Source organism: Mangifera indica, chromosome 6 (genome assembly GCF_011075055.1).
Source record: "Mangifera indica cultivar Alphonso chromosome 6, CATAS_Mindica_2.1, whole genome shotgun sequence".
NCBI lineage: Eukaryota > Viridiplantae > Streptophyta > Magnoliopsida > Sapindales > Anacardiaceae > Mangifera > Mangifera indica.
In genome coordinates, this window is record NC_058142.1 from 11,376,716 (window position 1) to 11,391,218 (window position 14,503).

General features: G+C 32.0%; 1 protein-coding gene across 1 annotated transcript; it reads right to left on the minus strand.

Annotated features, from left to right (window-relative positions):
• Positions 1–9,229: 9,229 nt before the first annotated feature.
• LOC123218085 (oxygen-evolving enhancer protein 3-2, chloroplastic-like) lies at positions 9,230–10,390 on the minus strand. Its single transcript, XM_044639299.1, has 3 exons — positions 9,956–10,390; positions 9,585–9,880; positions 9,230–9,493 (listed from the first exon to the last, which is right to left on the minus strand). The coding sequence occupies exons 1-3, from the start codon at positions 10,257–10,259 to the stop codon at positions 9,395–9,397; spliced, it is 699 nt and encodes a 232-aa protein (XP_044495234.1). The 5' UTR covers positions 10,260–10,390; the 3' UTR covers positions 9,230–9,394.
• Between the last annotated feature and the right edge of the window lie 4,113 nt (positions 10,391–14,503).

Here is a 14,503-nt window from a genome sequence, read left to right on the forward strand (position 1 = left end):
TCATAAGATCAAGTTGTTAATCTAATGCACATTAACTGGTTCCAAAGAGATCAACTTCTCTTATCATGGTTGTTTTCTTCCTTAATAAAGAAAATTTTTTCATGTATAATAGGTCTTGATACCTTATAAAAAGTGTTGATTGCATTAGCAAATGCATTCGGGTCTATATCTCAGAATAGTCAATTGCAATTACACATAGAATTACATGAGCTAAAGAAGAATAATTTCAATTATAACAACTTTCTCCAAATATATACCCTTACCTAGAATATGTCCTGAAGAGATATGCACAATTGTACCGCTTAATTTAAAATCTCATCATTTAATGAATGATCATTAATATTTAAGCGTGTAAAAAGGTGCAGTGTGAATAAAAATGAAATACATCATTTATTAAAAATTCATAAATGTATGAAGGGTTTGAAAACCCAATCTGAAGTTATTATGCATAATTAAATCTAAAAAATAACATAACTAAAATGTTCAAAAAACATTAATAGACAGAAAATCTCAAAATGATAATTATGCCCTCTCCCTCACACAGTTACTCACTGGACCTTTGGCTATCTCACTAGACCCACTACTCACTTTTACCTACAAAACAACAAAAAGGAACATATAAGTGAAAACACTCTTTAAGTTTGTGACTTTTTAGCACCTAGAATATTAATGATACTAATAAACCTGACGTTCCATTTGCAAATCTGAATGTAGTCATAACTTATAACTCTTATGCTCTAACATAAGCCATTTACAAAGATTACTAAAGTCTAAGCTAAAATCAATATATCTGATGCCCTAATGAAAGCACAAGATATCTTATTTGTCACGATCTATGGTCACTTATACACATGTCATACACCCTATTAAGCTAGCTATCTAGAACACCCTAGTAAAGCTGGGAAAAATTTGATAGTAGTCACTTTCTTTATATAAGTTAATCAAAACTACTATCTAAATCATCCTAGAATGGCCCCATATAGTGGGTACATATATGGTGTATCTCATTGACCACATGAGGAAATATTTGAAAACCCACAATTCTTGCCATTCTTACCATGCCTTGGCGATGAGTGTATGATGCATCTCATAGTTATCTAGCTCTGTTGCTTTCATAAATCTTACCACTTTTGCACATAGTTGGTGACTATCTAGATGTAAACTATTTCTCTTAACTTTTTTAATTTTCGATATGGATCTAATTCAATTAGGATCTTATGTCATCTTCCATATAGTCAAATATTCCTTCTAATTTTATCAAGCTTGTTTTTCTTTACTAAAGTCGTTTATTCTTTCTTATTTTTTTTGATTTCCCTTTTATAGAGCTTGAATTAAGGGTCAAATAATCCTTTAACTGGCTATATGGATGCGTGCCCAAAGTGTAGCCCTTTATGCCTCTTTTTACATGTGACATCCGCTTTTACAAAGTCACACATAGATGTGTATCCCATACCATATGACCATGTATGGCTTGCCTCAAAATAAGCACATGAAAACTTCAAAATTTCCTATTTTGAATTCATGACACACAGATGTGTATAAGGCTATACAAGGTCATATGTCACGATTTGGAGATCACAAAACTCACAAGCTCTACATTTTTTTCGATCACTTACAATAGTTTCTAACATATCTTTGAACAATTATACATCAATCTTTCTAAACTTAACTATATATATAACTACAACAATGTAAGTTTTATCATCTTCATTCGTAAGCATGGTAAAATCTCTACTAATACCTCTATAGAATTTATAAAATGAATATAAACAAGTTCATATAGTAATTTGTATATAACAATCATCATAACCTCAATATCTCATCAAGAAAAATGAGTATTCGATTGTCGTAATGAAATTGATCATAGTAGACATCCTTAAACAATTAAGGAAGATGACTAACTTACTTATCTTCTAATGAACAAGCAAGTCTTTATGTGGCTACAATGATTTTTAGTGATCGGTGGCTTCCTCCAGTGACCAAAGCACTTTTCTCTCCCTGCTCTCTCTTTAGGGTGTGGCTGGGTGAGAATAATGAGAAAAATTAAGTTAAAAGCTTTTTTATTTTTTACCTATTGGACACAATACATAGGCATGTATGGGTTATACATAAGTGTGTGTCGCATCACATAACAAGGCAACATCCGAGCTTGTCATGATTCTTAACTTATCTGATAAATTCAAATTTGTTGACGATACACGACCATGTACACCCCTATAAACTGACATTGATCTATCTAAAAAACATTATTTAGCTTAATTTAAAATAAGAGAAAAAACTAAAATACCATTAGGCTTATTTATGGATGTTTTAATCCTCCCCCTTTTATGAATTTTGTCCTCGAAATTCACTCAAAGAGTTGTAGGTATCATTGTCTTATATCCTACTTGACCTCCCTTGTGGCCTTCTTAACTTAGTGATTCCTCTATAGAACTATGACTAAAGGAATCTGTTTGTGTCTAAACTCTTTAACTCATATGTCTAGGATTTAAAGTGGATACTCTTCATACATCAAATTATCTCCAGCTCGACATCCTCAACTTTGAGCATATAGGTCAAGTCACTGATATACTTGCATAATAATGACACATGGAACATGTTATTAATGTAGTGATCCATGCTTACTAACAACAGAAGTCAATAGGCAACTTTACGTACAAGCTCCAACAACTCAAATGACCCCATAAATATTGGTGCTAACATACCCTTCTTACCAAATCTCATAATATGCTTGTAGGAGGCTATACTAATAAATACCTTGTCATTTACACTAAACTCAATATCATGTCTTTTCTAGTCTAAATAACTTTTTTAATGGTTTTGAGCCTGTTTCATCTTCTCCTTTATCAGTCTAACATTCTCAATCATCCTCTGGATCATATTTGGTCCCAAAGCCTAAGTCAAGGCATCTCTCTCTTTTATCTCATCCTAATGCAATGGTGACCTACATCTTTTGCCATATAAAACCTCATATGAAGCCATCTTGATTATTGTTTGGTAGTTGTTATTATATGCAAATTCCATTAATGGAAACACCTTTATCTAATTTACTCCTTTATCTAGGCAACAAACTTTTAACATATCCTCGATCACTTGGTTGGCTTTCTCAATTTGACCATCTGTTTAAGAATGATAGACTATATTGAATGCTAATATTGTACCAAAGGACTTTTGTATACCAAAAAGTTAAAATGAACCTGATGTCTTAGTTTGAAACTATTATCTTAGGTATTCTCTATAGTCTAACTATCTCTTTAACATACATCTAACCCAACTGATTTATACTCGTGGTGTCATTAATTATAATGAAGTGCGCTTACTTGGTCAACTAATCAACTATGACCTATAAAATATTAAATCCTTTTCTGACCCTCAATAATCCAATCACAAAGTCTATTGAGATGTGTTTTCATTTTTACTCTAGAATACTAAGAGGTTATAGCAGTCTTGATGGTCTCTAATGTTTAGCCTTAACTTGCGGACATATTAGACACTTAACAATAAAGTTTGCTATATCTTTCTTTATATCTGACCACTAAAAAAATTTTCTCAGATCTTGGTACCTTTTTTCACTCTTAGGGTAGGTAGTGTAAAAGGAATTATACACTTTAGTAAGAATCATATCCCTCAAACTTTGATCTTGAGGAACACATACATAGTCTTTGAATCTTAAAATGCCCTTTATAACATTAAAATCTAGCTTAGTACCTTAAAAAATTCTCTACCTTAATTGGACATACCAATTATTTGATACTTAGGCCATACAGATCTCATCTAGAAGGGTTGATTAAATCTACAAGCCTTTTTACTACCCTATAATTACTTCTATTTACTCTCTCACTAACTCTTCTTATAACTCTCGATGAGTGGTAATATGAGATAAAATTGTTTTTCTACTCAAAGCATTTGCACTATATTGGCTTTGCCTATGTGGTATTTGATCTCATACTTGCAATCTTTCACCAACTCCAACTATTGTCTTTGTCTCATATTAAGCTCCCTCTAGGTAAAGAATTACTTGAGGCTCTTGTGATCTATGTATATATTAGTTTTGACTCCATATAACTAATGTTGTCATATATTAAAAGCAAACACAACAGTTGTCAACTCAAGGCCATACGTGAGGTACCTAATCTTATAATCTTTTAATTGATAAGAGGCATATGCTATCAACACCACTCTCTAAATATATATCCCTAACTATAATATGACTAAAGAGACGTGTAAAATTAGATTGCTTAATTTAAAATTTCATCATTCAATGCATGATCATGAATTAAACTTAAATACATCATTTATTAAAAATTCATAAATGTATGAAGGGTTTGAAAACTCAATCTAAAGCCATTATGCATAATTAAATCTCAAAAATAACATAATTGTAATGTTCAGAATACATGAATGGATAAAAAATCTCAAAATGACAATTATGCCTTCACCCTTGTGTAGTTGCTCACTGAATTGTTGGCTCCCCCACCTGTCATACTACTCACCGTTACCTACAAAACAACAAAAGGAATATGTGAGTGAAAACATTCAGTAAGTTGGTAATCTCTTGACACCTAGAGTACTTATGATATTGATAAACTAGGTGTTTTATTTGTAAATCTAAATATAGTCATAACTTCCCATTCTTATGCTCTGAATAGGTCATTTACAAAGATTACTAAAACCTAAGCTGAAGTCAACATATCTAATACTCTAGTGAAAGCATAAGACACCTTACATAGAACTATCTATTGTGTCTTGTGCATATGTTATACAATTTATTAGGCTAGCTATCTAAGACACTTTGGTCACACAAGAAAAAATCTTGTAGCAATCTCTTCTCTTACCATATAAGCTAATCAGAACTATTGTCTAAACCATCCCGTTAACCACGTAAGGAAATGTCTGAAAACGACAATCCTTACCATGCATACTTAGATAAGTTGTGTGGCTATAAGCCTTGACACTAAGTGTATGATGCATCTTATAGGAATCCAATCTTACTACTTTCATGAACACACATACAGTTGGTGATTATCTAGATATGAACCATTTTTCTTAACTTTTAGATTCTTGACCCTGATTTAACTTGTCAAGGTCTCTTATCGTCTTCTGCATAGTCAAACAATCTTTCTAATTCTATCTAGCTTTTTTTTTTTTAACTAAAGTCTCTTATTTTTTATTGTTTCTTTAGTTTCCCTTTTATTGAGCTTGAATTAAAGGTAAAATAGTCTTTTAACTAGATATGCAAATGTTTACCCAAAGTGCACCTTATGTGCCTCTTTTTACATACGATGTTCACTTTTAGAAAGTCACTTAAAGACATGTGTCCCATACCACACAATTATGTATGGCTTATTTCATAACAAGTGCACAAAAACTTCAAAATTTCTTATTTTGAACTTATGACATGCAGACGTGTATGAAGCCATACATAGTTGTGTGTCATAATCTGAATATCATAAAACTCACTGGTTCTATACTTTTCCAGTTATCTTCGATAGTCTGATCACCTATAACTGTTTCTAATATACCTTTAAACAATTATACATCAATCTTTCTAACTCTAACTACATATATAACTATAACAATGTAAATCTTATTATCTTCATCTCCAAGCATGGTAAAATCTCAACTAATGTCTCTACAAAGTTTATAAAATGAATATAAACAAGTTCATACAGTGATTCACACAAAATAATCATCATAACCTCAATATCTCATCAAGAAAAATATGCATTTGATCATTGTAATGAAATTAATCATAGAAAACATCTTTAAACAATCAAGGAAGAGGACCAACTTACTTGTCTCCTAACAAACAAACAAGTCTTCATATGGCTACAGTGATTTTAGATGATTAGCGACTTCTTTCAGTGATCAAAACATTTCTCTCTCTTTGCTTTCTCTTTTTAAGGTGTGGCTGGGTGAGAATAATGAGAGAAATTAGGTTAAATGTGCTTTTATTTTTTGTTTTTTGAACACTATACACGACCTGTATAGGCTATACATGAGCGTGTGTCGTATCGTACAACTAAGGCAACACCCGATCTTACCTAATTCTTATCTTATTTGATAAATCCAAATTTATTGATGATATATGGTTGTGTGTATCCCTATACATGGGCATGTATCCCTTTGAAAAAAAATTAATTAGCTCAATTTAAAATAAGAGAAAAGACAAAAGTACCCTTAGGCTTACCTATGATTGTTACATCAATGTTTCTCAATACCTTTAACATGCTAAGGCACTTGTAGATGAACTGGTCATTGCATGGAAAACATTATCTCCATCACAAGTCTCAATCTTCATGAGTTTCTTGTCTCTTTTCATGAATTACATGGGCAACTTCTTGCTCATGAAATTTTACTCAAAAGCACACATAAACCTCTTCTTACAAATTTAGCGATCAAGTAATCTTTAACAAACAACAATCAACCTTCATCAAATAACCTGAACTCTTCCTCAAGTCAATTTCAAAATCCAGGAAATAATGGCAATAATTTTGTCTCTATCTCTTATCTCTTATCTCTTATCTCTTTCTTCTCTCTATTTCTATCGCTTATCTCTCAATCTCTCATATTTTTGGTATCTTTATCCTTATCTATATATATCTTTATCTTCATTTGTAAGCTAGTATAAATAGCACTATACTTTTTGTATCATTCCTTCAATACATAATACATTTTTTCACAAATCATTTTATAGTTCAACACGATCATAACAATTATGATCTAATTTAGCATCATGTAAACACATACAACATTCAATATGCCTCATGACATCATAAAAAATAACTCAAAAATTATGGTTCCAAATTACAAGCCATAAACTCATAAAAAACATGCTTGATTAACCAAGAGAAACACTAACCTACTTGTCCACTGACATTCAAGCAAGAATCTTCACGTGGCTAGGATTTTTGGTGATTAGTAGCTCCCTTTCAACGTCCAAAACTCCTCTCTCTCCGCCTTCTTTTCTGATGTGCAACTAAGGTATGTAAAAATAATCCAAATTAGGTAGTTTCTAATTCTCAAATTCAAATTTTGTTAATGATGCATGGTCATGTATACCAATATACACAAACGTGCACCCTATCAAAAACTCATTATTAAACTCAAATAAATGTAAGACAAAAGACCAAAATACCCTTGGGCTTACCTGTGGATATAACTGTGTTTTAGTAATTGAGTTTTTAATTTCTTGCTAGGTGTAAGGATCCAATACTATACTTGTTTGTAGATTGATGTGTGGTATTGAAAAATACATACACAATTAGTTCATGCCTTTGCTAAACCTAGAATTTTATTTAGAGATAAATAAATTCTTTGTGGGTAAATTAACTATCATACAAATTAATGAGTTTTAATTAATATCATACCATGAAAATAGGTAAATTTTTAATCTTAATACACTTAATTAATCTTGAGAGAAGATTTAAGTAAAATAGGATAATCAACAATTAACAATTCATTTTATCGTTGACCTTAATCGGATTCATTTGTAATTTTTGAGTAATTGATAGTGAAATTGTAAACCCTAGACTTCTTTATATTAGTATTTTGCTTTAAATTTGTTAGGTGTTTATTTCTTTTCATCAAATTTGACTAGTTAGTTTGCATTTTAATTCATTTTACCTTATTTGGCTTTTTATTTTTCTAGCTAATTTTAATTACAAAATAAACTGGTACTCGACAACCAATCCTTGTGTGGCTGACATCTTTCTATAATACTTGATTAACTCATATACTTGCGAGCCATAGGTGACACTAACTGTCTAGTTTAGATGATGATGATCGTGTAAGCATCAAAGATAGTGGGGAGCACTTCTCAATAACGAAGGCAAACTTTGAGCATACAAATGATTGTTTTTGCATCCCTGTTGAATTGCAAGACTTAAAGGACTATTTACCTATCTACCAAAAACATCTTTTTCAGGATGTGTTGCTCTCTTAGAGGAGATTATGCAACGTATGTGTAACACCCATAGGCACATTTCGAGGGCATTATGATCTTTTTACTTAAGTTTAGTAAAGTTGTCTAACGGTTTTTATAAGAAATAATTTATTCAAATGGATATTATCCCACACCTTTTTTAAGGTTGCAATTTCAATTATTTATGCTCTGAACACATGAAAAATTCCACTTGAAGAGTTTGGGTTGGTTATAGCACCAGGGTCTTAAGTTCACTAATGCCTAGTGGTGGGTCTCAGTTGGGAGCTAAGTGGGTCAATGTGTTGATGATGGATTCACTGCTCTTCTTGTGGTTAGTCTTTCTATGTGGTGTCTAACTAGGCTTTTTTATTGTAGTGTATAACAAATTAACAAGCTTTCTTGTTGTTTGAGCAACATAGGGGGCATCAATTTAAGGTCTAGGAGTGGTACCTTGCTTGAGATATGATGTGCTAGCCTTGAATATGAATTGGTCTTGTGAGATAGGTTGTGGATCACTCTTTGAATTGCTTGAAAGTAAGTTGTCTAACACTTTCCAATGCAATTTTTTGTGAGCCATTGTTAAAATTATGAAAAAGTAAGATGCGTCTATGCCCTCCTATGAGAATATTTAAGGAGATGAATTGAAACAAGTTGAAGAAAAAGATGTGACATCAGAGTTTTAATGTGGTTTGACATCTTAAACTTCAAGCTAAAGAGTAACTAGTTGTCTATGATATCTGATTGTGCTTCGAAAATTAACTTCATAATGCTCAATTCGACCGCATAACAATACCATTGTTTGTTAGATGGAGAGTAACGTTATCGACTCACATTTTATATCTTTGAATCCCATTTATTATTAAATTTTCAATGACAATTTTATCGTTTAGTAAAATTAAATAAAAGATAAAGGAGTTATATGTATTTGAACATTTTCAATCGAGATGGCATTTATCTTTTACAGGTTGCTAGACCATTTTTCTCCGTTACAATTCTCCAAAATTTCAAAGTTAGTTTAATGTGTGTAAATTTCTTAATTATTATTCTTAAAATCTTATCTTAGAAATATAAACATATTTCAAAAATATTTAATCTTTGAACATCACATCTAAAATATTTTGTCTCACTTGGAAATAGGATGTTGAAAGATATCACTGTAAAATATCGATGTTGAACTTCAATGATTGTACCAAAATCATCAATAGTTGAAAGTTGAATCCCTTTTCCCTGCTAATTTCTAGACTAGTAATTTTAGCTGTCATTAGTTTCTTGAATGGAAGAAATAGAAGAAATGGGTCTGCCGTCTGTGAGTACATAGTATTTATTGGCTTTCCCTTCTTCTTTGCAAATTGCAATAGAAAATGGGAAAGTGAAATTTTTTAAACTAGATCCCCTTCCAATAGAATTCACAGAAATTGTATCACAAAACGATATATAAAAGGATCTTACATGAAATTACAATTATTTCTCTTAACCCAGCTTGGCAAGTACATCATTAAGAGTAGATACAGTCTCCGCATAATACTTCTCTGCTTCTGGGGTGCTCTTAATCTTTGCTGCATGGTCCAGCTGATACACAAACAATATATTATCAGTTGTGTGTATATATAATGTCTAAAGCAAAATCACGAATGAATAAATGAATACTGAATTTTCTAACATTGCTAATGGTTTGGAAGAGCTTTCCAGTAAGATCCTTCAGGGGTTTCTTCTCTTCTTTAGGCTTAGCAGAAATCACAGTGTTGAGGTCATAGCGTAGATACTCAGCCTTTAGACGGAGATCATTCTGGACATAAGGCCATGCCTTCTTATCTATCAGTCCCTTCACATTAAGAATGTCCTTGGCTGATTCCTTTGCCCTCTGTGCAGCTTCACGTGGAGGAAGTGGTTGCAGGAAAAACCTGTCCTTCAATGGCAGCAAAAGGTCTCTTGGCTCGTCAGAGTTTAGAGTTCCAGCTACACACAAATCAAATAATTATCATTCATCAATATAAATAAATAAAAAACAATTGGGATTTTGGCAAAACTTACGCAATCCGCCGGAAGGTGGAGGAGGAGGGCCAACCTTGATGGGAATAGCATCAGCAAGTACAGCTCGAACAAAGGAGCCGGAAGCTAAACCACCAGCAATCAATCCAATCATAGCCCGGCGGCTTGTTTCGGCTTCGTTTGATCCTTGCTGCTGGGCTCTAACACTGAAACCAGGGCGACCCATTGCAACTTTGGTGGTGCTGCTCAGATTCAAGCGGCTTGAACCACTCAGCTGGAGACTACCTTCAAGGGCAGCTTGAGAGGAGCCACGTAAGCTAGCCATTGAGGCCATTGCTTGTGCCATTTCCTATCAGAATGTTGAAGTTTTTCAATTGGTAAAGTTTTGTGAGGGTATTATATTTTTGGGGGTATCCAGGTGTTGGGGGTTGAGGTGGATGATGTTGTTTATACTTTGCTCCATGTAATTTGTGATGTAGATTGGCTTTGGGCGGCACCCTTATCTGCCAATTTCTACTTGGATAAGTTCAGTATGGCCTAAGCCAATTGGTTCTTGACATGTGTGAATTTTTTGACAAGTTGGATTGGGTACCAGGATGAGCTTCTGAGTTTTTAACACGTGGACTCCAAAAGGAATTGTTATCTTTTCGTGACAAATGCAAATCTTCTGTGCTATTTGTTATTTTGGTTTGGCCAAAACGCCTAACCCAACCTTAACTATAGTGAAGTCTCAAAGTGATTTCTTTTAATTTTTAAAAATTTAAATATTTATTTATAAGATAATTTTTAATTAATGTTAAAGATAAAATTGTTATTTTAATAATATTATTAAAAAATAAAAAATTCATTATATTTTCTCCTTTAAATTTTAAAAATTAACAACTTTATTTTTATATAAAGTTTTCAAACTTTAAAAAATAGTATTTTCCCCTTAAATCTCTAAGTTTCTTTTTTCCCTTTCTAGTGACCATCCAACAACGTCCTTCTTTTTCCTCCGTTCGGCTGGTCATTCCTCACCATCGAAATGTTTGGTCGATGCACAGTGATGCAACGAAGAGTTTATAAATCTCTTCATCTTACCATGCGACAAAGAGATCTATGTCTCTTCATCACATTGTAGTGCATCAACCAACCATTCTAACAGTGAGGAACAACCAGCAAAATGGAGGAAAAAAGAAGGAAGTTGTCAGATGGTTGCCAGAGATAGAGGAAAGAAACCTAGGGATTTGAGGGGGGAATGTTACTTTTCAAAGTTAGAAAACTTTAGACAGTGATAAAGTTATTAGTTTTTAAAACTTAGGAGGGAAAACATAATAAATTTTATGTTTTTTAATAATATTATTAAAATAACAATTTTACTTTTGATACTGACTAAAAATTTTAACAAAAATTATTTCATGGGTGGGTGTTTGAGTTTTTGAAAGTAGAAGGGGGTCATTTTGGGATTTCATTATACATTGGGTGGGAATAAGTCTTTTGGCCTTTTCGTTTTGAAGGTTTGATAGTGAATTATGAATATGTTGTTATTCGATTACTTAGATAATAAATTATTATAGGCCAAACGACTATGTCCCATCCAAAGTTTGATGCAAACTCAACTTCCCACCTATTAATTATCGAAGTAAAACTATCATTTAACAATTTTATTTAAACTCATAATTTAGAATTACCTTCAAATTTTGAAATTTTTATTTTTGCCCCCTACCCCATTATTTCCTGTTTAAAAACTAAACTTCCTCACCCCCCCCCCCCCCCAAAAGTCTAAGGTTGCAAAACTCTCATATTTTTTCATATACAATTGCCCTCCTTGAGTTTTAGAAAATGTCATTTTTACCCCTATTCTCCCTAGGGTTTCCAGATCCTTCTCTATGGTGACTAATCATCATTACCAGCCATCGGCTCTCTCTCTCTCACCTTCCCAATTGCTCTCCTTTCACCCTCAGACCATCTTCGTTAGAGACAAACGCAAAATCATTTCATTTATAACAAAGATGAATTGTCTTCCTTCATGGTTTCAAAATCACTTTGTCATCTGTCATTCATCATCTTCCCTTGTGCATCATCGTCTTCCTTCATGTGTCGTCCTTCACCTTCCTTCATGCATCGTCTGTCATTGTTAGCAACCATTCATTGTCAACTTCTTGATTTGAAACCCACGAGTGGGTTTCAAATCGAACAACGATGGAGCATCGAAAAGGGAGAAAGATTGTTGGGTAGAAGAGATTGATGATGATGGTGACAAAGAAACTCATCGGAAAATCAAGGAAAAAAAAAATAAAACCTTATGGGGGAAATTGTCACTTTTCAAACCTTGAGTGGAGGGCAATTTGTTAGATTTTAAAATCTAGGGGGGAAATGTGATAAATTGTTAGTTTTTTAATATTTTGATAAATGATAATTTTATCCATAATAGTAACAGTAAAATTTAACAGACATGTGGCTATTTGGATTTTATATAGTTAATAGGTGAAAAGTTGGGTTTACATCAAATCTTAGATGGGAAATAGTCATTTGGTCATTATTATATAATTGAGTGATTTTAAATTAAAAATAAAATAATAATTTAATATATAGTATTGCTCATACTAATATTTATTGTATAACATTAGGTTATTATTATGTTATATTACACATATTTAACCTTAAAACACTTTTTTACCCTTAGCCGGTATAAATAAAATTTTATTACCCAAAATCAAGTATAAATAATACATTTTCACTCAAAATTAAATTTTGTTAATAAAATAATAGTATTATAAAATGAAATTACTAGTTTATCTCTATTATTTTATTTTTCAAAATTATTATATGATATTAAATTAAAAAAATTAAAAATAAAATTTTGCATATCTAAATTATATCCAATTAACATTTATCCCTCTTATTTCTCTTTCATTTCATCCTCACCTCTTCTTCCTTTTTTCTTACAAATATGGGTGTCTTTCTAATATAATCATATATTAAGGGCTAAATTATAATTTTTAAGATTATGGGGGGTCTTGTTTGAAAATTTTCAAGGGTTCATTGGAAAATTAGAAAAAAATGTGGGGTCTTTTGAAAATTTTTGAATTATTATTTACCTCCAATAGTTTTAAAAATAACATTCACCCTCAAAGAATTAAATATAATACAATAAATTATGAGTGTAAATATAATATTACAGTTATTAAGGTCACATAGTAGTTTCAAAATGTTGACTTGAGGAGTCATTATGCTCTTATTTTGATGATAACAAACTAATATGTCCCTAAACATATTGACTAATGATTTTACTTGAGTGTGAGCTTAGATTGCAAAGATTTATCTAATGCACTTGAAGGAGTTTCAAGATGGAAATGAAAGAAAAGAGTCAATTGAAGAATTATTGAAGATTTGAAGAAAAACTCAAGTGTTAGGTAGATATATTTGTAATTTAGAGCATTCGTTTTGATTCGAATATTTATTTGCATGGGATAGCTCACTTGAAAACTCATTTTCATATCTTTCACATTTTGGGTTAAAATGTCGTTTTTCAAACTTATTGGTTTAAGCCAATTCTTTCACCAAAGTTTATTAATTCTTTTAAAATGATGAAGTTTTGTGAACTACATTTTCATATCTTAAAGTTGGTTTTGAAAGAATTTTCAAAAATGGGTTAAATTATCACTTTTCAAAGTTTTAGGGGTCAAATTGTAGTTTTTGAAAATCCAGGGGGTAAAATTAATAAAATTCGGTCGACCGAATTTGACCGACCGAATCAGCTTCCGAATTGTCCAGAAGCCATGTATTTTGGCTTCAGAAATTCGGTCAACCGAATTGAATTCGGTCGACCGAATTTTGATTTGAATTTTTCCAACGGCTAGTGCCATGTAAGCTCCACGGAAGTGCCACGTCACATCCGGTTGACCGAATTCCATCCGGTCGACCGAATTGTGCGTTTTCTGAAAAATTAAAACGGCTATCTTTGTGCACAATGGTAACTTTCCTTATTTTCCCCTATATAAACCCAATCAATTTCGTTCGAAAAGAACTTTTGCCACCAAAAACTTTCATATATTTGAGAGTAAATTAGTTTTGAGTTATTTACTTGCAAATTCTTCTCTCTAATCAAAACCCTTGTTCATACACTTTGTAATTTCATTTACTTTGGGTTGTACTAAGCTTTAACTTTCATATATACTATTGAGAGAGGTCATATTTCAATTTCATATTAAAGTTCGTGCTATAAAAGAGTGAGGTTCACTCTTGGAGAGATTAGAAAATTTCTTTTGAGAGAAATTGGGTATCAATATTTGTGAAGGTTAATAGCACCTTGGAAGCTATTTTGATTGTGAAGAAAAGCTTGGTTGAGGTTTTGGTCAACCAAGGATTAGTGGAATACTCCAAGGGAGAAAGCTTGGAGGAGTGGACGTAGGCCGGGTTTAGCCGAACCACTATACATCGCGTGTTTGATTTTCTCTTCCCTTAAACTTATACTTTATGTTATGCTATCTTGATTGTGTTGGTTATTTGAAATATTTTTAGTTATTCTCATACATTGGATTAAAAATAGGTAACATTATTTGATTTGAATAAATTGTTTTAATTCTCAAATTTGGTAAAGATAGTTTT

Bases quoted from the DNA above. Each gene is read 5' to 3' on its own strand.
- LOC123218085 (XM_044639299.1), bottom strand. From the start codon at position 10,259: ATGGCACAAGCAATGGCCTCAATGGCTAGCTTACGTGGCTCCTCTCAA. The intron at 9,881-9,955 runs GTAAGTTTTGCC...ATTTGTGTGTAG, and splicing joins TCCACCTTCCGGCGGATTGC to CTGGAACTCTAAACTCTGAC. The intron at 9,494-9,584 runs GTTAGAAAATTC...TTTGTGTATCAG, and splicing joins TCTTCCAAACCATTAGCAAT to CTGGACCATGCAGCAAAGAT.